Source organism: Sinohyriopsis cumingii, chromosome 2 (genome assembly GCF_028554795.1).
Source record: "Sinohyriopsis cumingii isolate HCF-2022 chromosome 2, ASM2855479v2, whole genome shotgun sequence".
NCBI lineage: Eukaryota > Metazoa > Mollusca > Bivalvia > Unionida > Unionidae > Sinohyriopsis > Sinohyriopsis cumingii.
This window is the reverse complement of record NC_142962.1, coordinates 93497685-93522892: the sequence shown is the minus strand read 5'-3', so window position 1 is coordinate 93522892 and position 25208 is coordinate 93497685. Positions and strand designations below refer to the sequence as shown.

Below are 25208 nucleotides of genomic sequence, written 5' to 3'. Positions count from 1 at the left end.
TAGAGGGGGATGACAAATGCAAATAGTAAATACATATGAAGAAAGTCACAAGTACATTTAATTCTAAAACATTTAATATTTTCATTAAAAAATCACATGCATGTTGTGAAATAAATGTAAAACAACTGTCATCATTTTCCAAAGAATGCTATGAATAACCATTGACATAGTTTTAAAACTGTCTTTATAATTATGTTACAGATCACATCATATGTCACTTTCTTGGTAACAGTCTAAAAAACAAACCAGTCTCGTCACAATTAAAAATATCCTTGCTGTCATATCCCCTACATATATTGTTTAGTCTTTTGTTCCAATCTTCGACAACTTCATTATTAACATCAGCTGATTCTCCACTAAGGACAGAACACTTAATATTGTGTCGCACTTGAAATCTGTGCAACCATCTGTTACAATACAGCGTTCTGGGCTACTTGCGGTAAAGTCATCATATCCCAATTCAACTGACAAAATTGTTGCCTTTTTCTTGTCATTCATATCAGGATACAAACGTCTCCTGGCTCAAACAATCTTCCTTTCTCCATCCATTTCACCTTCCCACTAATGCAGAATTGTTTCATTATCTTTCACGTAATTGTTTATCTGAGTCTTCCCGACATTAGTTTTCTGCAAGGATCCTCGACACCCTACCCCCCCGTCAGTTGAATTACTTTCACTTTCTCTTGGTAACAGTCTAAAAAACAAACCAGTCTCGTCACAATTAAAAATATCCTTGCTGTCATATCCCCTGCATATATTGTTTAGTCTTTTGTTCCAATCTTCGACAACTTCATTATTAACATCAGCTGATTCTCCACTAAGGACAGAACACTTAATATTGTGTCCCACTTGAAAGCTGTGCAACCATCCGTTACTTGCGGTAAAGACATCATATCGCAATTCAACTGACAAAATTGTTGCTTTTTCTTGTCATTCAAATTAGGATACAAACGTCTCCTTGCTCAAACAATCTTCCTTTCTCCATCCATTTCACCTTCCCACTTCTGCAGAATTGTTTCATTATCTTTCACGATATTGTTTATCTGAGTCTTCCTGACATTAGTTTTCTGCAAGGATCCTCAACACCCACCCACCCCTGTCAGTTGAATTACTTTCACTTTCTCTTCTAAACTGAGAATTTTTCTTTTCCTCGATGACATGATCTTTTTGCAATAAGTTATTCATGTTACCAACTACAATACTGATAAAACAATTTTGTCTGCATCTAAACAAATTGCCGTGTGTATTTAAAGGAAGTGATCTTGTCACGTGATTCGTTAGTCGCAGTCTGGTACCCTATTGTTTTTATACATTTCTATACACTAAGTGAGAGAAGCCAAAACAGCTTCGATATGTACCATTAACATCACGCAGATTTGACCTCGCGGCCGTTAGGATTCATAATTTTGACAATTATTGTCAGTAGTAATAGCCACTAATTATTAAAGTGAACAAGCTCAACATCTTACAAAGGGAAGCCATAAAGGCTATCAAACCATTTTCCTGCTGACTTGGGTATTGTACATCGATACTGCCACTTCTCAGTTGTTACTACTGTTCAATAATTGTAATCTTAACAATTATCAGAGTGACTAAACTGGACATCTTATGATAACACAGCAGTAAGGCTAACTGGATTACATGTACTTACACTTTTGTATGGATTAAAAGTTGAGTCTTTCTCGGTTTTTATGGAATAAATTTGGCTTCTCGTGAGGCGTAAATGATATAACAGTAACCTTAGTGGTACATGTACTTTACTCAACACTTCTTTCAGTAACGAAAACCTGACATCGGGAAACAGACATCGGATTACTTAACACACGTTATGAATAAAATACTGGTTCTGGATACATATTCAAATAAAATGCGGCCGCTTGTGAGGGGTAAATTTTATATTATTGCACTAATATGCTGGCCACTGGTCGCGTTAACCGGGTGGCCTTTCACGAGGGGTATTTTTGAACACAAACTCGTCGGTGCCAAGGAATTCTGGCTGTAAGGAGCGGGTGGCCGCTGGTCAGGGGGCCGTTCAAGAAGGGGACTACTGTACGTAAATTCTGATCATTATATAAATACAGTACAATTTTACTCACTATATACAGCTTATTATAGTTTGTAAATGCACCAACAGATCACCTTAGGCAATAGGAGGTCAAATTACAGTGTAAAGACAGATTTTTACCTGAACCAGCTAATAATGGACTGTACAAACATCAGAACTGATCTCAGCTCACTTTCCCTACAGCTCGGAAGCAAAGTTGAAATACCTGGACCTGATTGGGAAGAACAGAAATATATATTTTTCATACACAAACAAAAATCGAAACTATATCTAAGATTTATCATATTGACAGCAACTATTCCCATTAAAAATATTAAATACATTGGATGATTGCAATAACAGATATAACGTGTCAATAGTTATGGATTATTACTTTGTTCTTACACTACAATGCAATATTGCTCATTGAAAGATCTTTCTTGATTAAATTCTTAAGATTTATATTTTTCACTGTGTTAAATTGGGCAAGTGGCTCAAAGTAATATATAAATACAAATTACCTAACACTTCAATACTCCACTTTGTTAGAGCTCTACTGAAACCAAAATCTTTAAAAGATGTCACCTCTAGTTGTATAGGTATTAATCTGTTAACTATTTTTTAGCATACTCTGTCCCATATCTGTGTATGAATATTTGTCTGTGCTTCCTTCTAAAAGGGCACATGCATCGCTAGCTTTGTCAGCTTGAAGATTTTGGGAAACTGATCATTGTGGCTGTTATTTAGAATTTTCTAGAGCTCACAGATATCACCTTTTGGATACATCTGCTCCAAAATAGGATTTTTTACTAACACGAACTTACTTCTTGTATCAGTAGATTACTGACTAATATGCCAGATTTCTTATCTGATCCATGATGCTGTATTAGGGTTTTTAGTCCATCAATGCCATAGTCTGCTTGTGCAGATGTATTCAAATAAATATCTTTACTTCTTAATTTTATTTTTTCATCCTTACTTATTCAGTTTTTCTAAACCCTGATATGGACATATGGTTTTATAGCATATGATTTGCAGGGCTAAATTGATTGATAAAAAAAAATGAAAACTGCATTCTACTTTTAAATTGTCTGTATTTAATCAGGCTCAGTATTCTTCCATTTCTATATTTAATTTCGAAATATCGCTGAAAGGGAGACTGACCATCACACCCTCTATTTTTTTCCCTCCAACATGTACATCTGATTCTTATTTAACATCATCTTCTGGCTAAAAATCACTCGCTGGTATCTCCATTAACAATTTTCCAGTTCCAATAATCCAATATACTTCATAACTTTAAAACTTATTGTCATCATCACTATCACCAGCCAGTATTTGGTGAACGAAAACGTAATGAACCAAGCCAGGAACCAGGCATTTTAGGTTTTCTAGTTGGCCTGTATTTTATACAAGCATTTATAAAACTTCCTTCATGGAGGGTTCAAACTATGCCATAATGCTTATTCCAGGGCACAGTGTGCCAATGGAATTTAGTTTAACAATCATTTTTGTCATGCTTGAAGACTTCAGATGTGTAAACTGTTGCCTACCTGACAAAAATGTCGCGACAAGAACAGTTAAATAAAAATTTTATACTTTGCTGAGCACATTTTCATATGTGGAACTTTCAACTAATTTGCAGGAGTGCTCGTGCATTACTGTTCTCCAAGTGTGTGAATTCGTACATATTATGTACAGCACATGCAATCACACACCTTAACAGTATCTCTGTTTAAGTACACTATATATCAATAACTTCAGAGCGATATTTGTTCTGTTGCTTTGCTAGTACTTCCTGTCTGTCACACAAGGAATAAGCTATACTGATTCCTGATTGGTAGTTATTATTTAACCTCAGCTGGAACAAGCAGTAACCACTAATATGATCTGAATGTAACATATTTCACTATGTGATACATCGGTTGTGTAGCTTTCAAATCAACCAAAGTAGACAAGATCAAATTCAATATAGAAACATCGGGTAAAATTGGTTATTAAATGATGAGTAAAGTACTTTATTATATTCATTATGCACGTGGAATACATCTGGAATGTATCCTTTAAGCTGAACATGCTGGGTTAAGATAATTAGCATGGAATTGGGAGTGGGGTCAAATTATGAACCATATCACTTTGTTTCAATATGCAGATGGCGAGTGCATATTCTCAAAGTCTTTCTCGTTTACACTAATAAAAATGATGCCTAGGACTGCAAATTCTATGAATTCTATGTTTAAAGAATAAGAAGGCAAACAAATAATAATTATTTATAACTGCTGAAGACTAAAATAACTTGTATATCGTATCAATTTGTATCGATTCTCCTTTACTTGTATCAATGTGTATCATTTCAGCAAAAGTAGTGATACATCAATATATCGATCAATCATTTCACCCCTAGTTGCTGTTAATAAGTGCACAAAAGACATGGCCTATTAAGTCCTGTATTGTTGTTTTTATGCCATGTATTTCTAGTAAGTTACAATGCAAGGAAGAACAATGATATATTAAGAGTACTCACATATCAGGAGATACTGTGAGTACTGGAGATTTGTGCTGACTTCTAGGAGCTCCTGAACAGCATCCAGATACACTTCTATCAGCTTCCACAATTTATGCCGGTTTTCTACTCCAGCTGAGCTGAAATCACTGACAAGATGAGGCTCCTTAGCATAAAATAAACAGTTTCGTTTCCAATAATAGTCATGTTTTCTTTGAGTTTCTTTGAGAGTTCTCTACAAAATTCATTTGTTTAAACAGTTACTGCATCTGAAATATGCTCCCCCTCCCCTCTGCATTGTGATATAAAAAATAATATGTAGACAAAATGTTTCTGCAACAATGTACTGATACATGTCTGACATGTCAGTCTATCTTACTTAGCACAGTCAATCCAAAAACCATGCCTCATCATGTAATACAATGAAGGTCTGATTGGGGGAAATGGTAAACAGAAAACTGGACTGATATAAAATATATAACACCTTTGATCTAATCAAACTTTAAAATTATTTTTTTGATTTTGATTACATTTTTAAAAAGTTCTCGAGTTAATGAAAAAAGTTTTAAGTCATAAATGGGGGCCATAATTATCTCAAACTTTACCATAAAATGGTGAAAATCAAACTTGACCTTGATCTTCATAATGTGAAGCCTCATACCAAAAGTGGTAATATGCATGAAATCCTTGAATGGAGCAGAAACAAAATCATGATGGAAGTGACAGTCAAATTGCTGTGTTAAACAGGAATCCAGACACCATTAAATTGTATTGTAAAATTGTAAAATTCAAATTTTACCTAGCAAAACCTCAAACCAATTTTTATGTAAATCAAAATGTTAAGGAGTGGAAATAAAATTCTAAATGAAGGGCAAGTTTCCAAGTCAAACTGGGGCCATAATTCTGTTAAATTCAATTGGAAAATGGTGAAAATTTACTTTCACCAGTCTCTTTAATGAAACACTTAAAAGCCAAATTTGGTCCTTCAAACACTACTGAGTTTAAACAAAATTATAATGCAATTGAAAAGCAAATTTCTCTGTGAATCACATCTATAATTCTGTCAAATTTTAAATGAAAATAGTAAAAGTTGTTCAAACATTATTAAGCATAAACTAAATTCACAATCTGACTTGACAGTAGATGAAAAACAGACGTGTAGTACAGTGCATCTCCTCATAGCTCATGGTGGCATAAAAAAATTAATTCAATTAAACTAACTGTGCAACTCCCATCCATGAAGAATTATCAAAACCATTTATATAATTTTGAAGCTTCTCAAAGGACATACACAAAGAAGTTCAAGTAAATTGGTTTTATTAGTGACTACCTTAAGATTCATGTTAGATTTAAGGTTTGACCTTGATAGCTATCACTATGTGAAGTCAGTCCATACACTGAGTAGGCTCTTACATCATCACAGTGATGGCATGACAAAAAAAGTGAAACCATTTGAAAGAGTCATGTTTTGACGTATTATGAAATGCACTTACTCCATCATCTGGGATGGGAATCAATCACAGGTATCAAATCCAGAACTTCAAGATCCCGTTTTTCTAACATAGGAAATTGAAAACTGATAGAAAGTCTTAAATAAACTGCTGGTTAAGTACTCTGTTTTCCATATCAGACTGTCTTGCTGTGACTCTATCTGCAACTGCTGGACAAGTACTCTGTTTTCCATATCAGTCTGTCTTGCTGTGACTCCATCTACAACTGCTGGACTAGTACTCTGTTTTCCATATCAGACTGTCTTGCTGTGACTCTATCTGCAACTGCTGGACTAGTACTCTGTTTTCCATATCAGACTGTCTTGCTGTGACTCTATCTGCAACTGCTGGACTAGTACTCTCTTTTCCACATCAGACTGTCTTGCTGTGACTCCATCTGCAACTGCTGGACTAGTACTCTGTTTTCCATATCAGACTGTCTTGCTGTGACTCCATCTGCGACTGCTGGACAAGTTCTCTGTTCTCCATATCAGACTGTCTAGCTGTGACTCCATCTGCAACTTTTCTTTATCTCTCACTTTCTCAGTCACATACAAATACGTACTCTCAATGAGACACATGCATACATTTGCATACATTCCCATGGCCATAAATGAATGCCATCTTTCCTTGTATTTTCTTTCCATTGTCTTATAAAACATGTTCAACATGAGGTCTGAAAAGCCAACCATAAATCTCTCACTCTCATTAGTAATCACTTGTTTGTCATTGCTCTGATATGATGCATCAGTTTGGGAGAAAAAGACATTCTATTATAACTTTTAAATACTTGCATCAATAGCCATACTTATGAGATCATTTTGAGGTTTCCATGTGGTTGCTACTAATCCATACCATTACTAGGGGATCCACCCTGGACACAACTTTGATATAACATGTCCAAAGAAATATTCATTACAAATTTGATCAAAGGAGAAGACGCTGAAAATAGGTTTACAGTATGTTTGCTTTCCATGCAGAGAGAAGCCAAATTGGAGTTATGCCCCAAGAAACACCCCAAAACTGATTACAACTGGCGTCTTCATTCTAGAAAAATTAAAAAAGTTTTTCCAACTGGCTTCAAGGAAACCACACCATTGCTAGGAAAACCATCCCAAACAAAACCAGCTCAGAAAAGTAGTGAATAAATTGAAAACAGGTTTTCCAACTTGTTGCTAGGCAAATCACACTATTGCCAGATGTCATTCAAACTTTCTTTTTTGTAAAGCATTCCAAAGAAATATTTGTACCAAGTTTGAAATTGAATTAGCCATTCAAGAGAAGAAATTTATAAAAAAACAACAGGTTTCATGCCCACTGCTAGAGACATCACACCACTACAAGGGAAGCCCACTTGCTACGGAAGCCACTGCATGGTGATCATGTGGACTTTAAAAGAGCATATCCTAACAAAATATTTCTACCATGATTGATTTAAATCGGCTCAGCCAATCTAAAGATGCTGAAAATGTTTCCACATGGTTGCCATGGAGACCCCATCACTGCTAGTTGAACTATCCAGACATAATGTATATAAAGGTCATCTTAAGATACATTCCTGCCAAGCCAGATAAAAAATTTGGTTGACCCAATCTGTAGAAGTCAAAAATATATTTTCCATTTTGGCTACTAGGAAACTAAGGAAGCCACCCTGATAGGTAATGGTAGCTTCCTTCATTCATATAATACATCTCATGATAGGCAACTTCCAATACACAATGTGAACTGATATGAACCCCATTCATATAATACATCTCATGATAGGCAATACACAATGTGAACTGATATGAACCCCATTCATATAATACATCTCATGACAGGCAATTCACAATGTGAACTGATATGAACTCCATTCAGGAAAAACAGTGATAAGAAAATTTTCCCCATTTTCACTTGGGACCAACTAGACATCATACAAAGACTTCTTTTGAAACCACCATGTCAGCATGAGGGGCCCTGGGTTCCGAATGGTCGAAGGCACTAGCCTCTACAGATCACTCACACATCTCACCCCTGGTCATGTGAGTTCAAGACTTGGCTTAACCTACATGGCTATGTGAGAAAGCTTGCCAGTAGCTTTCTGTGGGTCAGTGGTTCTTCCTAGGAACTTACCAGGTTCTACTTTCACCAAATATACTGACTGCAGGGTATCATATGAAAAAATGGCATTAAACCCCACAAAGCCAAACCAAACCATATAAATATGTTTTAAAATTCAGGAGTGTAAGCAATAACTAGATTTTCAAAATGACTGCCATGGAGGCAATACTGAATGTCAGAGAAGCATAATTTTCATTTAGGACCAACTATGGCTATTTATTTGAGCTGGGTATCATGAAAGCTTTTGTACCATTGTATACTACAGTACATGACACCCTGATAACTCGCAAACCCACTTATAACATGGGGTCAGGCATGGATCCCATTTTCTAAACCAGAAAATAAAAGAAATGGTGTTTCTCTGAGAACCTAATTAAATGTCGACCATGTTTTGATAACTGACTTACGGAGGTTATTGTTGTAGTCTGGCACTGAATTAAAAGCTGGCCTCCTTTGTATTATCAAATTAATTATGTCTTTTGAATCAAATGAAGGCGGTGTTTTAAAAGAGAAGTTAAAAGGCATGCAAATCCAATAAACTTAAAATCTAGCAGCCCCGATCATATGTTGAGTGAACTCACTTCATGGATCAATCAAACACTGTTAACAATATCATTGTGTATGTAACATATATAACCTTAAATTAACATACTCATTCATAACTGATCAAATATAGCAAGGCAACCATGCTAAAAGAATACTTTGTAAAATAAAGAGCTTGGTTTCACAGATACTGACCATTGTGGGCAAGTGAGTTTCAGAGAATTCCTGAACTGGCATTAAGAGATATCCTCAAGGATGATAAGAAGATTCACTATTACTTTCAGTGAAATCATGACATCAATAATGTACTAAATGAACAAATAAAAAATTGAGTTTTGATGTAGACGATTGTCTCACGAAATAAATGTCACTTGTTTTTAAAAAAAAGGAATCTTGTTTGGTGGTGTATCAACAGTTAGTTTAGTTCCCTGCTAACAGACTCCCGATTTGGCAGGATACTATTAAATACCACTCTGGGAACCAGACTTATCAACAAAACAAAAAGCAGTGACATAATACACAGATGTTTTTGCACACATGTGATGGATGTTGAAATCAGTTGGAATCTTTCAAATGTTGGACATTTTGAAAATAAATGTTATTTACACAAAATAACGGACAACATCATTAGACAAAGTGTGTTATTGACAATTATTATCAACGTGATTGTAAAACGAGGATCAAGTCATTAAACAGCCAGTCCCCTACCGTCCCCCCCTCCCAGTTTTCTCAACGTTTAAGCAGATTTTTTCAATTTTTGGAGGTCCCTCGGTAATTGGCACACTCGCTTATAGTGCAGTCAATGTTTGTGGACCCCCTTGTGCGTGAGTTATCAAGGGAGAGGTGTATTTCTGAACATACTGTCATACTTACCACAGTATACTGCAATTATATTAGGGACCAACAGAACAGAATAAAAAATCATCAAGAACTCAAAACTGATATACCTGCAAGTGGTATTGAAAGCTTCAACCATTTTCTCAATTAGATGCCTGAAATCCGTCTCCTTTTCCAGGTAGATGAACATCAGACTGAAGGTTCCCATCCATACGATGCTCCTCTTGCCAAAGGACAGTGTGGACTGATCCAACATGTCATACAGGGAACACAACTTGGAACCCTGAAATACAGACAGCTTCACATTTTGCACTGAATAAACAACAATACCATGCATCATTCTCTTTGCTGAATTGTATGAGTTGTGACAAGATACAGAGCAATGTCCATGACCTTTGAGCAAAGTACTTCATTACTGTATGATAAGGTGTGGATCTGGGAAAAGTTTCATCCAAATAACTGTAGTAGTTGGAAGATGACAACCTTCAAAAGGAAACAGACTATTTACTGAAATTATTCCTTGTTGTTACCATAATCCTGGGGAAGGGTTTAAGACTGCAAAAGCATTGGCACTGTCAGATATATAACAGAAAAAAACTTCTGCTGCAGACAAGCATTAAGAAAACAATTTTCCCAGATACCTGAAATTGGTCTCTTTTTTCCAAGTAGATAAACATAACAAAGGTGACAGACTGATAAGGAAAAAAGGCACTGACTTATAGTATCCCTGACCTTGGGGAAGGGTTATGACAGTGAAAACATGAGACAATGTCAAGATATATAAAAGTTCAGAGTTTCATTATAATATCTTTATCAATTTAAATTTTATACCCATACATGAATAGGTCACTGATTTATACTTTCCCTCAGCATGACCATGACCTTGAGACAAGTGGCACACCTATGACATGTGACAGTCTGTCTATACAATTTGCAAAAGTTTCATTAAAATATCTGTTTTGGTTCAAAATTCACACTCTATGAAATTATACTGAATAACATTTTCCCCTTGTTGTGGCTTTCACACAGAGGGAGGTGCTGTGGCCTTGACAAAGAGGCAGGTGCTGTGGCTTTTACACAGAGGCAGGTGCTGTCACTTTGACAGAGTCAGGTGCTGTGACTTTGACACATAGGCAGGTACTGTGGCTTTTACACAAGGGCAGGTGGTGTGGCTATGACACAGAGGCAGGTGCTGTGGCTATGACACGGAGGCAGGTGGTGTGGCTTTGACAGAGAGGCAGGTGCTGTGGCTTGGACACAAAGACAGATAGTATGACTTTAACAAATAGGCAGGTGCTATGGCTTTGACACAGAGGCAGGTGGTGTGGCTATGACAGAGGCAGGTGGGTGGCTAAAGCATGGAGCTGAGACGCATCAGCTCTATTGACATTCTTCTGGCAAATGATGCAACAAAAACGTTTGTGTGTTCATTACTACCTTATGACTGGACTATTGTACCACTCTTCTTTCTGGTCTGCTGCTGTGTCTTTTGCATAAACTTCAAAAGGTCCAAAACACTGCAGCTAGGATCATTCTTAAAGCACCAAGAACTGATCATATTACCCCACTTCTTCACAAAGTACAAAAGACCATCTGTTTGCAATCAAACACAAAATCTCTTCTTTCTGGGACATATGGATGACTGCCTCTGTTCCAAAATATGTCTCCCATTTCACTCATGTATACACTCCTGCTAGAAGCTTTCACTCATCATCTGACACTCGTAAAACTACTGACAACATTCACTTGGAATGAACTGCCTCTTGATCTCAGACACAAGGAGACTCTCAAGAGACATCTTTATCACCAGCATGAATAGTTTTGACATTCGTCCATTTGTCATTATATTTAGATTGAATCTGTATTGTAAAATCATTTTGTGTTTTTAGGAAAAATGGAACATCAATCCCTCACCTCAGTACCTGAGAAGTGACCTAAACACAGAACTTATGGTATGCACAAAAGTCTGACTCGTAATGAACTTGTTCAAGAGGCACCAAACTTTAGTGTGTGCGTGTGTGATTTAGATTTTTAACGTAGCTTTAACAATTTTTCAGTCATATCGCTATGATGTCTGCAGTGTGGCAGTTAGAGTGATGTCTAGCACTGGGGCATCATGCCACAGACATGTAGCATGATGTCTCACCCAGTCACATTATCCTGACACCAGGCCAACCAGTCCTAACACTAACCTCTTAATGATGAGTGCCAAGCGAGGCAGCTGTTAGTACCATTTTTGTAAGTCTTTGGTATGACTCGGCTGGGGCTCGAACCCACAACCTCCTGCATCCGAGGCAGATGCTCTAACCACTAGGCCACCAGAACGGTCCAAACTTTAGTGACATTGCATAAAAAGATTGTGTATGTGGCTTACTCAGACTTATTAACAAAATCTCACTTCATTATTCAAGTTTTAACAAATTAAGAGTCTTATGTTCCTTTGTCCAAGCATTAATATTTTGAAAACTGATATTATTTAACTTTATTGTTAATTATAGATTTTAGGTATACACACATATACAAGAAGAAACCCAATCATCTCCAATGCAACCTTCTATCTATCTAAGCCTCATTCAATATAAATATCTTTGTTTCTAACTATCTGTCAATCATTTATCTGACAATTAATTTCATTTAATCTATTACTTGATCTATGTATAATTAAAATAATTAGGACTTACTAGTTAAAATCAAGAGACTTCAAACTATACTACCTGTGAAAAGCCAAAAATTGTGACAAGCATCGAGACCTCTACTGGCAGTGAAACTTGTATCCAAGCAAGCACTTTAAGGCTAACAGTTAAATAAAAACTGTATGCTACACAGAGTTCATATTTATATGCTTGACTTGTAACTAATCTGCTGTAGTTTTTGCACATCACTGTTTTACATGTGTGTGAAATTGTAAATATTTTGTGTGATTTGCACACTGACACACCCTGGTATCATCTTTATTGTACAGCCATATTTGTGGTCAGATCAGCACCACCATTTTCCTTCAGAATTTGTCTTCTGGTGAAAACCCCATATTGATATGACTTTCCATTTAGGAACAGTAGTAATACCAAGATTTCAAGATGGTAGCCATAATGGGTGTCAAATCATCATTTTAAGGCCAACTAGAGATCATAAGCATAGGCAGTCTTCAGGTGAAAACTTTTTTGGGCCACTTTCCCTTGGTTATCCTCAGCACTCACCTACCTTACCCTATAACAAGCATTATTCAGCATCAGCACTCCCCTTGATAATCCCGCCCCCCCCCCCCCCCCCCCCCCCGGGCAGTACTGCCCACTTTGGGAACCACTGATCAAGAAGAAACAGCAACAAAAGATGTTCAAGATGGAAGATGTAGTGGTCATATTGGATATCAGATTGACACAATTTTTATTATTTAATTAGACACTATAATAAGTCTTCCAGTGAAAACCCCAATGTTGACATGACATTCCATTTATGAGATTTTCAAGATGGCTCTTGTGGTGGCTATAATGGATGTCAAATCTGTAAATGTTTCATTAAGAACTAACTAAAAATGTATCAGAGAAAACCCCATGTTGATAGGAACATCCATTCAGATGGAATAGTGATAACAAAATTTTCAAGATGACCCCTGTGGTGGACATATTGCATGTCCACGCAGCACAATTTTCATTTAGGACCAAATGTATATAATAAAAAGTCTTCTGGTGAAAACCCTATGCCACTATGACTTCCTGTTCAACAGGAGTAGCGATAACAAGAATTTCAAGATGGCTGCCATGATGGCCATACTGGATGTCAAATCTGAGCCATTTTCATTGAAGACCAACTAGACAACATAAAATGGTCTTGTAGTGAATAGCCCATACTGCCATCACACCTGTAACATTTTCATTTGGATGAACTAGACATCAAGAAAAGTCTTTAAGTAAAACACCCATTTGATATTACCATCCATTCAGTAGGAGTGGCGGCCATATCAGATACTGGAGCAGAACCATTTTCATTTAGGACAACATAAAAAGTCTTTCTGGTCAAAACCCTACATCAAAATATCTTTCTGTTCAAAGTAGCAATAAGAAATTTTCAAGATGGCTACTGTAGTGTCTGTATTGGATGTCAGATCCATGCCAATTTCATTTAAGACCAACTAGACTTCATCATTTGTTGAAAACCATCCATTCAGGAGGTGTAGTGATAACAAGATTTCCAAAATGGCTGCTGAGTCAGCCATACTGGATGTCTGAGCAGCACCATTTTCATTTAGGCACGTTATCATAGGTAATAATTTTATTGCTGAGGCAATGTTTATTCATCCTGTTTGTTTTCAGAAAACAATTATTATATTTCCTGATAGCAACAAAAATGCTATTGTTTTGGCCATCCAAAAACATGCAGAAAATAAGGTACTGCATAATTCCTCTGTGCGATGGTTTTCCACTGTATGATGATAATCATGTGATCGCATGGTCATTATACTGCATGGTTATCATGTCATGAACTCTTAAGTTATATAATAACATTAAGTTTTAAGTGACATCGTAACATTAAGTTCATTGCATAATGCAACTGAAATGGTATCTGTACAATTTTAAAGCAAGTTAAATTGCAATTTTGTCTCTAAATCATTTAATTGCCTTGTTTCAATGAACCAGTAAAAATATAAATTGGTCAATACAAAGCTTGGTGTTCATAAAGCTTAATATTCCCCCAAACAAGGGTTTACAATTATAGTTTACTGCATTTGTATGGGAAAATATGAACAAGTTTTTGGATGGAATATTGCACGACCTTGGGAGTGAAGTATATCCTTCCGACAAAACGAGTTCATATTTTCCCATACAAATGCAGTAACCTTTTATTATATGCTCATTTTTTTATTCTACCTAAGGATTAATTACATAAACAAAATACACTACAATAAACAACGTAAATGAATGTATGCCGCATGCCAAACTGAATACACAAGCGCATATTCATCATTACACAAATCAGCATTATTACTGCGCACATAACTCCGCCCAGATAAAGTTTTAACTTAGTCGTGTGCTTGACATAACTCTCGAAAAAAAATGGCATGTCTAGTCAAAATTGAAATTTGGAGTCATATTGTGAATGAATGTGCATTGCAACAACTTTTCCATTTGATCTGGAATGAATAGATTTTGGTATTTTTCTAGATTCTATGAAATTTTGTGATTATGGACTTGATTTGTATGTGACAATTCCACATGAAATACATCAGATTGAAGAAGCTAGGGAGAAGCGTGTTGACATCTGCAAATGTGTTTCTGTTTCTGTCATTGAATGTTTGAAATCATAATGTGGGAAAAATATGAAGTCTTTCAATTGCATTTATGAAAAAGTCGCTATGAAATTTAATGCTTATTTCATTTTGAGTGCAATAAGGAGGATGTAACTGCACTTATTATCAAAATTACAGTACAATTTCGAAATGTGTAATCCAGTCTGAGAACCTATGATACAGCTCATGTAATTCGGATCTGCAGAATTAAGAAAATACATTTTGAGGAAATTCAGGATGTAAAAATGTAAGTATATTTTATTTTGCCATTCTTATCACCAGCTAAAGAAGAGAGTATATGACTTGTCACTATATGTTATTTGTAAGGACCTTATCTTGTGTCTGTTATATACTGTAGCTAGCCAAAATCCGAAACATTGTATCAATGCGGAATGTGCCAAAGCAGCTGGTATGTGGCAGTCAACGAAACATCTGTTTTAGTTCATTCAGAAACAAATTTAAACAACCACAACGTAAAGAGCCTCTTACGCAAGTGTACATGATTTGTGTACAAATCAAAAGTGCTGGCATCTGCGTCCATTGTTTGTTTACAATAGAAAGTAGTTCCTTTATGCACATGAATGCTATATGTGTATTGTTGCACAGGTTCAATATTGGGTAATACTGCTTGATTCTGACAATGTAAAGTTAACAGGGGAAAAAATGAGCATATAGTAATATTGAATACTGACAATTCTGAGTTGCTTGCAAGCATTTTTAACTAAGACATCATAAAGACAGTGAACTGATGATGCTACAGTACAACCATTCACCATAAAATCTGTTTGATTGCTATAATTCTATCCCCTGCACTACACCAAATACAAGTAAGGTTATAACGGCAAATGTTTCAACAGTGTAATCTCACCACATCCAGGTGGTCAACTGTCCTGGCCAGTGTCAGGAATAGACAGGTCAGATTGTACAATCCTGTCTCTGACAATTGCTGAATACGGCGCTGATGGAACTTTGAGTAAAATCTACAAAGGGAAAACAACACGGCATTTAAAATCTGATACAAAGATGAGCTCTCTATAAAACCTGAAACTGTCAGATATCAACACCAAAGGACCACAATGTTCTTTACTGCCTGTGTGTATTTAGCACTGTGATAAAGATCCAAGGACTCAAAGCTGGTGACTAATGACTAAATACACATGACCGTTATCAAACTGACAGTTTATGTTTTAATGCCCATCATTTTTATGACTCTAAAGGAAACAGTTACAAAAGTGTGAATATGTGCATTAACTTGCCTAATTAATAAAACTGTTTCATGACATAGACAGTCTTGTTTGTAATAAGAAAAACCTAGGCAATCCTCCTGGTCTTTATTTAAAGACTTTTACTGAAACTATCCCATGTTCCAGCAATCTCAATTTTTATACTACTCGTAATAGTACCCTATAGCCAGTGTTCTCCACCAACCCTCCATGAGGCATAAGTGTAATTATTACTAATATGAGTGGCACATAAACGCAATCTGAGCATAAGAGAATAATCTATATATATTACATGCAATAATTACAGAAAACTGTATGAAAAACATAAATTTATTTTTACTACTTACCTGGATCTGCAGTTAAATTATTTATACACAACATTCACTTTAACTAGTCTACATTACAAATTTACCTTTCACTGAAATGTTGTGAAGTCCATAAATTCTGAATACTGTATTACATCACAGTTGAATTCCTTTCAATATTTGTAAAGCACTATTGATTTGCCTTTATCCTGCTGTGATATGTTCTTTAAAATCCCTCCTCCAACATCTTTTAGTCATAAAACATCCACGAGTCATATCAATAAAGCCTATTTTACTTCATATTTGGCACCATGTTTTTCTCTCAGTTTAGACTGGTTTGATACTTAAGTGTGTAATAACTATAATGACTCTGTGACACATAGTTTCGAATTCAAGAAGCCCATTTGTTTTCTTGGAAACTTGTCATGTACAGTAAATATAAAATAAGAAAACTGTTCACAAGCATCAAAAATATAAGATCAGGAGATGAAGGTCTATGATGAATAAATGTGCAGCAGCCAATAGTCACATGCTTGCTTATGATGTCCTCCTGATGTCCTCAGATATAATTTTTTTTTTTAAATTAACTAAATGGGTACCCTGTAGATAATTTTACTACCGGGGTAATTAAGAACAGGTGGGTACCCGAGTACCCCGGTACTCACTGACACCTTTAATACTGAATGCAGAAACTTTTAAGTAACAAAACACACTTCTATGATTGAAATACTCTAAGGAATTGAGAGTTATTCTCTGGAAATGAAAATGTTTACAGAGAAACAGACATACAATGAACTATTATTCCTGATTTCACACAATGAAAGAATAAAAATAAAATGAGTGTAATGCTGATAACAATGCCAATGCTGAAAAATATTTGATTTTTTGTACCTATGATTGACTGGAAAGATGATAAGAAAATCTACAAAGAATTATGGAATGCAACATATCCATTTTTTCCCAACAAATTCTTTGTATATTTCCAGAGGTAAATTGATACAATGACTTAAATTTTTACAAGCAGAAATTCTGTATGCACTAAGTATTTTATAATAAATCCCAACCAACCTGCCTTTAACTTGTCTCCACTCACTAGCCTGCTTCAGATGTTGTCCCACCAGACACAGGAAGAGGCCAAAACTGGTCTCCTGGCTCAACCTGCAGAACAGATCAAAGGGACATAATTGGGAACATGGACATGTCAGTACGCCCAACAGACTTAAATGGGAATCTAATCTTTGAACCATAATGTACATTTGGAAAAGGAAAATAAATAAACAACTCCAGTTTCTTTAAGGATATAGATTATCAGGAGATCACAAGAAACCATTACATCTATATATGCTGCTGATTCCTAAAGCAGGATTTACAGTCACGAGACTGCTCACCTAGTTGACATCTTCCTATGAGCCAAAGTCAAGGGCAGCTGGTCAAGAAATCTCAGTTAATCTGATACTTTCAGACAATTCAAGGTTTCTATACTTTTAGTAATGGTTGCCATATTACAAGGCAAGTTAGATAGTTGGCATACAATTTGTGTTTTTTAATTAGAGAATCTTAAATGATTATTTAAAAGATTTAGAAATATAATAAAGTTTAGAATTACATGTGAACAAGTCTCTTTAACAGAAGTTTCTGTTTATTAATGGTGATCATACTGAATTGGTGATAAACATCATTTGTTATATATCTGAATGGCTTTCTCTCAAAGATGTGTTTTGTCAAATTTGGTCACATTCCATTCAGCAATTTTGGAGAGAGTTTTTTGTAATGATATGTCTATTTTTATAACAGCAGTCATTTTTTTAAATTAAAAATTCATTATATTTGTCGTGGATGTTGTTGATTTCATGTTTTATGGCACAGGAACACAAATAGGTTATTTGTTGCCAAGGCAATGGTAATGTGCATTGCCCATGGACATGGTGACAGACTCAAGGTGGATCTGATCATAGGATTCAACATGCTTCCATTCAGTCACAAGTCCAGCATGCTAACCTCCTCAGATTCAGTAGAATTCTGTTCATCTGAACGTGGGGAAAGTCATTTAATGTTTACTACTTTTAGTATAAGTGGATATATTATTTGATGGTCATTAGCATCATTTACTCAAACCATAAAAGGCCTTGATTCTAAAATGTTTTTTCTGCAAAGTTTTTAAATTCAGTTCTGTGGGTTTTCAATTGTTAACAATTGCACCAATTAGATTGCAGATTGCAAAACAGAGTCATTAGTATTGGCATCATTATACAAGCCTGAAAAGACTTCATTCCAGGGGCTTTCCATTAAATTGAGTCCAATATTATTCAGAGATATAAAAAAACCATTAATTTTTAGTGTTGGCAGTCATATTTCATGGTGGATCAACACCACTTGTACAAATGTAGGAGGCTTTCACATCAGAATATGTTATGTCAAATCTTTGGTCAAATTCTGTTCATCAGTTTCTGAGAAGTCTTTTAAAGGCTTTTGTAAAGTCATTGTGCCCGTATCAGATGGCAATCAGCAAAATTTGTGCAAAGTAGAAACTTCTTCCATCCAGGATATTCTCAGCCATGTTTGTTTAAATTGGTCTAGCTGCTTTTACACAATTTAAATATAACAATTATGACAGACAATGAATGATATGGGTGTAAAAAAGCAAATATTTTCTTGTATGAAAAAGTCCAGTCTCATTAAACATTTTTTGGGACAATATTATGTTCAAGTGTTTATGCTACTGTCCAGTCTCATTATTTCCACTTTCACTAATATGACTTATTGAATTTTACAAATGAGTGGGTATTTAAACATGGTAAATGAGTACTAAGGATTCACTGTCACATTTTAAAACAAGTTCTGAAGCCAACTGATGTTTTGTTGTCAAATTAACAATTACTGAGAATTTATCCTCTGATACACCCTTCTATTGTTATCTTTATCCTATACAATACCCCCTTCTATTGTTATATTTATCCTATAATACACCCTTCTATTGTTATCTTTATCCTCTGATACATTCTTCTATTGTTATCTTTGTCCTATGATACACCTTTCCATTGTTATCATTATCAGGGAGTGTGAAGAACAAGAGATCTGCTACTGTTTGAACAATGGCCTTTAAAGCTCACAGATATATTTTCATTTCTTCATAGACTGTCTCACTAATTTAATCTCATTTGAGAAAATCATTTACTCAGTCTGACCTTGATTAGAATTAGTTAGCCTCAGCTTAAGGCATATTCAATCTGCACATAATAAAACTGCATAGCCATGTGGTTCTTGTGATAATGGGCACTGTAATCAAAATAAGAATTGACTGTTTATGCAGAGATGTTCTGACAGTAGTGCCCATGTACATGAGGAAGATCACAATTCTCAGGTAATTGAACAATAAATGTTATAATGGCCTTTAATATCTCTCTCCAAATGCTAAAAATGAACACAGCAGGGGATTATATTGTTGCTTACAATTTACCTAAAAGTAAAACATGCACATGTAATTTTCATAGATAAATGAGCCTCTTTGAATTAGACAATCACATTGCCAACATAATACATCACAATAGCTAGAAAAAAATACACTCTGAATACTCATAATCGTACAGAGACAACGTTACTGTTCATCTATCTCTCTCTGTAATAACAACAAAACTCTTTGTATTGTAATTGGATTAATTAATTGTGAGGAAAATGTGACAAAAATTCTGTTTTTGGGTTACTTTAGTAGTTAGGTCAGGAATTTTCATGTGGCACTAAACCTTGTTCAGGTCTGATCCCTTTATTTATCAGATTTAGCCAGTACTCTCCAAAACTAACAATTATATCTTTACATATATTTTTTCATACTCTGCAATCAATAATTATTTTTTGTGTACAAATAAATTACACAAATTAGGGTATTAATTGGAGATTTAGAATAAAAGCAACATGATCTGCACCCTGCATTAGTAAGGTGTAAATTTTCTTCCTATAGTGATTGATATTGGTGGAAGAAAATGAGGGTCTCTTAAGCAGATGTAAGGTTCCTGATGTAAAGCCAGTAACCCTCTCTCCTGCGGAAAGGACCCAAACATGGCCCAAGATGTCAAATCAAGCATCTGAAAATAGACTTAATCAGACACTAGCTGGGACATTGGGAAGAGGGGGTCTCCCCAGGTGAGGGTGTGACTCCTTTGGGATGACTACTTTCCTCTTTCATGAAGACTGGAGGGATCAGTAGACTACATCCCATTGTGATTAAGATGAGCAGAAGGAAATTTAGTAGGAAGGGTCCATGGACCGAACAGGATGGGTTATTTCTTCACTGGTTTATCTGGGTCTGGTACCATGAACCTCAGTTGATGATCCTTGCAAAGCCACTGTAGGGATTAGCCCTCCAAATAATGTCTGTGGATACGCATGAATGTGAACTCCATGGACATTGAGAGCACATTGTCTCAATGTTTTGGCAGCAGCCTCAAGCAATCCCTGCATCGATGATGGATATAATTATTCTGCCCTCAACAGATAGAAGGAGGAAGCTAAAAAGAAATGAGGCAGCAAAAGATAAATGATTATCATGTAAGGCTATGGTCCATGACTTCAGTTCCAAAGCCTTGAGACCTTTGATGGGAAAATGGGCCCAGATCCCTGCAAAATTCCTGGGAGGCATCTGAATCTAAGGTGTGAGGCTCATGGATTTAAGCAGGGAAATAGACCCTTAAGCTGGATGCTGAAACCAGGAGACAAAATGCAGAAGACAAGATATATCACCCCTTCTTTTGTCCCCTACTTAACTTCTAGACAACTTCTGAATCAGCTCCATTGCCATCACTGAGTGAGGGTGCAAAAGCAGGTTTACTTGAGCTGTGCTCCAAAGAGCCTCTCCAAGCTGAAGAGTGTGTGTGTGTGATTTTGATTTTTGTAATGTATCTTTTAACAATTTTTCCAGTGATATGGCTACAATGTCTACAGTGTAGCAGTTTATAGTGATGTCTAGCACTGGGGCATCATGCCGCAGATAGACATGTAGCATGATGTCCCACCCAGTCACATTATCCTGACACCAGGCTGACCAATCCTTAACCAACCTGTTAATGCTGAGTGCTAAGCGAGGCAGCTTTAGTCTTTGGTATGACTATGCTGGGGTTTGAACCCACGATCTCCCGCATCCAAGGCAGATGCTTTAACCACCAGGCCACCAGTGTGGTCCGCAAACTGAAGAGGATTATAGCAACCAAGGATCCCAATGTTTTGGGACATAGTTATGGCATAAGGCAGCAGAAAACCTCATTTCCCATCCTAACCTAAGTCATTAATTTCTCCTCAGTCACTTGACCCACATCATGGAATGAAAGAGGAAAACCCAACAGATGAGTAGGTCATGGAGTGAAGGGTTCTTTTGTGAACTGATCTGCCTCCACACAAAAAATCAATAATTTGTCCTCCTGTTATTGTTCTCAGGGCAAGGCAGTCCAATTCTGTCTTGTCCATGCTCTTAATGGTGGTGGGTGACAGGACTAGCACACTGAAGCTCTCACCCTGGAGAAAGGAATTACAATTCCCTCTTGATGCAGAAAGCAGCAAGTGGTGGTCCTCTTTTCCTCAGCCATTCATTCACCAAGCCACAGCAAAGTCATCCGCGATGTCATGGTTAGAAAAGGGAAAGGGAGGCAAATAAATTTCAGAAGGCTGGCAGAGGGGAGACACTAGCCCAGTCAGCCTCTGTTCCTAGGTAAAGGGATCAGCCATTCCCTCTTGGTGCAAAAGGCATTGAGTGGTGGTACACCTCCACTTCCCTCATTAGTCCATATAGCCACAGCAAAGTCATCCCTGTTGTCATGGTTGGAATGTCCCCTTCCCTTCTTAATGAGGCCACAGGAGGCTAGGAACATCCATTGGGTACCTGGTCTTCAAATCCATTAATCCACTGCAAAACCATCCATGGTGACATGCTTGGAAAAGGAGACATGCCTAACTTGCCACCACATGATGGGAGTCTCCAAGTTCCATTGGGGCTGAACAGGAACATCATTAAGGGAGAGTTTTGACTGGATCCCTTCCTCACAAAAAAAACAATAAAACTCAAAGCCTGTTCTGCATAGGGACTGAATGGAAATATTGATAAAGGGAAATTATAAAAATGATCCTTTCCCAAAAAGTGGTCAAAAGCCAGTACAGAGTCTGAAAATTAATTTTTATTACCAGGCATATGTTGCTCAGTGCTCAGCACTCAGTGTTTGGCAACTGGTGACCTGAGACTTAATAATGACTAGGAGCATACAACATAATTGATGATTGGCACCTGGTGCCTATCGATCAACACCCAGTGACCCAGTTCTTGTTCTGGGATGACGACAAACACTTGGTGCTTAACGACACTTGAGACATTTCTTGGGAACCAGTGATAGATCTATGATGACTGTCACCTGCCACATTAGCTGGTGCCTTGTGCCCAGTGACCCAGTGTCAGTGATCAGTCAGATCTTGTAGACCTTACTGCAAGGTCTCTGTTGACTTGACTCTGACAAATGAGATTTTTTCTATTAAATCCAGGTCAATTTGAGCAAGATGATGACTATGCTTCCTTTACATCATGACAGCAGGGCTTGCCACCTGACAATGTCAACTTTCTTATGACAGAAAGTCTTAAAGATCCCTCACACTTTACAGCTAACACGTTCCTAGTCAATGTCAGAGATCTCCTCCCCCAAGTGAAAGTGATTGATTTTAAGTAAATCATGAAGTCTAGGTGACCATGAGACATTCAGAAATGGAAAGAAGGATTATAATCTGATTTTTGGAAGTGAACTGAGCTATAAAATTGCAATATTGTTATTTTGATTATTTTAGACCTAAATTTCAAATTGTAGGAGGAAACAATTTGCTTGGACAGGTGACAAGTGCTGGAAAAACATATAACCATGCAATAATTGCAGTTAATGTATTACTGTTATTAACACTGAGCTTCACACTTAAGTTACAAGAAAACTGGCCTTGTCACCTACAAAATGAAAGCAGTCAGTATAATACATGGTCATTCCATAGGGAAAGCATTGGCACATGAAGAATTTGATACAAGTATGTAATTGCACACAAGAGTTACATGTTCCAAATGATTATATTACTTACCCATCCAAATGTTCTGATGTCCATTTCTTACATCTCTGGTACAAATTCACAGCACTTTTGCTGAAATATGCACATCACATCAGTTCAGTTCAACAGTTTCTGGAGATTATTACATTAGTCATAATTGAATAACAGCACAAAGAAGTTGGGATCAAGAATCAACTAACTCAGCCAACAAAATTCACATCAGTCACATTTCCTAATAAAGTGTAAACGACAATATCAAGACTTAATGTTTTAGATAAGAATGAAAGAAAAATAGTATCTGGTTATATGGACAAGATTTCTCCTTGCTCTGCACTCCTTTAATCTATAGCTGATATTGCCATAAATACATTTTCTAGTCAGACATAAAAAGCAATAAGCATGTTTTGAATGTCTGTATACATTACAACCTCATTTATCTAAAGAACCATTGATATACAAGTCACATATCCCAAGTAAATGTCTTACTATGACTATTTTTAAATTATCCAAACTACTTTAAACTGATGTCTCTTTATGTTCTACTCCACTTACTGTTTGAACCTGAGGTACCTGATTCTATCTATACTCATGGCAATGACAATAATGTCTATTCAGCCCACACAAGAAATATATTTCTATCTGTATCTCATTTTAGAAAAGAAGATATAAATACAAATGAATATTCAAAAGCAGTGAAATAGATTTTTCATTTCATGAAAACTTCATACTTTCAGATCTGCAAACAATTTTGGAAGTAAAATATATTCCTTCAACAATACTTCACTTATAATATGTTGTTGTTGTTGTTGTGTGGTTTAATGCCATTTTTCAGCATACAATAGGTTATGCATGGCGGCCAGTATTAATGGTGGAGGAAGAACCCGTTAAAACCCCGGAAAGAACCACCAACCCACGAGAAGCTACTGGCAAGCTTTCTCACAAACCCACATTATAATGATATGTTAGAAGTTCTTCCACTATCGTGTGAATTCAACCCTCCGAAGTGCTAACAATGTCTTTTAGCTCATCTAAGCACTAAATGCTGCATTATCAAATGCTTTCTCAAACAGAAGTCAGATGTGATTGATCTGTACTGAGGGACTGGCACCAAAATCATTCTTCAGTTACTACTGGAGAGGAAGGACAAAATCTTCCAGGGATGCAATTTTAGGGAAATCTTGCCTGTACAATGCTCCCTTGTTTTATTGTACCTAGATTACTTGCAAAACTGCTTATAATGTGGAGGCAGATGTAGATCCCACTCTTACCGAAAATACTAAGAAATCGGCACCTATTTTAAGTACATGGATAAAACTGCAATCAAACTTGGTAAATAAAACCCTGATATTTCACTCGTTTTATTGCTGAAAACTCTGGCTGGTACCTCGAAATCTGGAATTAACATAATGAAATTAACAATTTCTCTATTCATGACTGTCAAAGCAATAAAGCAATATTTGTATGTGTTTCCGTGCAAACCCAATGAAGTGTAGATTGTGTTTTGATCTGCATTTTGCTGAAGTGTTTTTGCATTGTTTAAATCAATTAACAGTAGGCCTACATCGTATTATCATATCAAGTACATTTTTTGTATCAAATTAAGTAAGGGGGGAAGAAGAAAGAAAGCTAAAAAAACATGCAAATCCATGTGAAAGCTAGCACTCATCACCATATGTCAAGACTAACTCATTTTAATTGAAAATTGTTTTAAATATTTTTATGCAAGCATCATCAATAAAGTATCTAACATTGGTTTATCCTACCCATTCACCAATGTTATCAAGGAGAGCAATGTAATCAAGCTAAAGGCATATTTGGTG

General features: G+C 36.2%; 1 protein-coding gene across 3 annotated transcripts in view; it reads right to left on the bottom strand.

Annotated features, from left to right (window-relative positions):
- Positions 1-25208, bottom strand: part of LOC149805383 (protein MMS22-like) — a 121020-nt gene that overhangs the window by 33969 nt on the left and 61843 nt on the right. For all 3 annotated transcript variants that reach the window (XM_089949877.1, XM_089949883.1, XM_089949881.1), the window contains exons 17-22: positions 23422-23481; positions 17398-17487; positions 15670-15781; positions 9628-9800; positions 4569-4696; positions 2186-2276 (exon numbers count right to left, since the gene is read on the bottom strand). In XM_089949877.1, coding sequence (XP_089806003.1) covers positions 2186-2276; positions 4569-4696; positions 9628-9800; positions 15670-15781; positions 17398-17487; positions 23422-23481 — 654 coding nt within the window. The remainder of the gene's footprint in view (positions 1-2185; positions 2277-4568; positions 4697-9627; positions 9801-15669; positions 15782-17397; positions 17488-23421; positions 23482-25208) is intronic.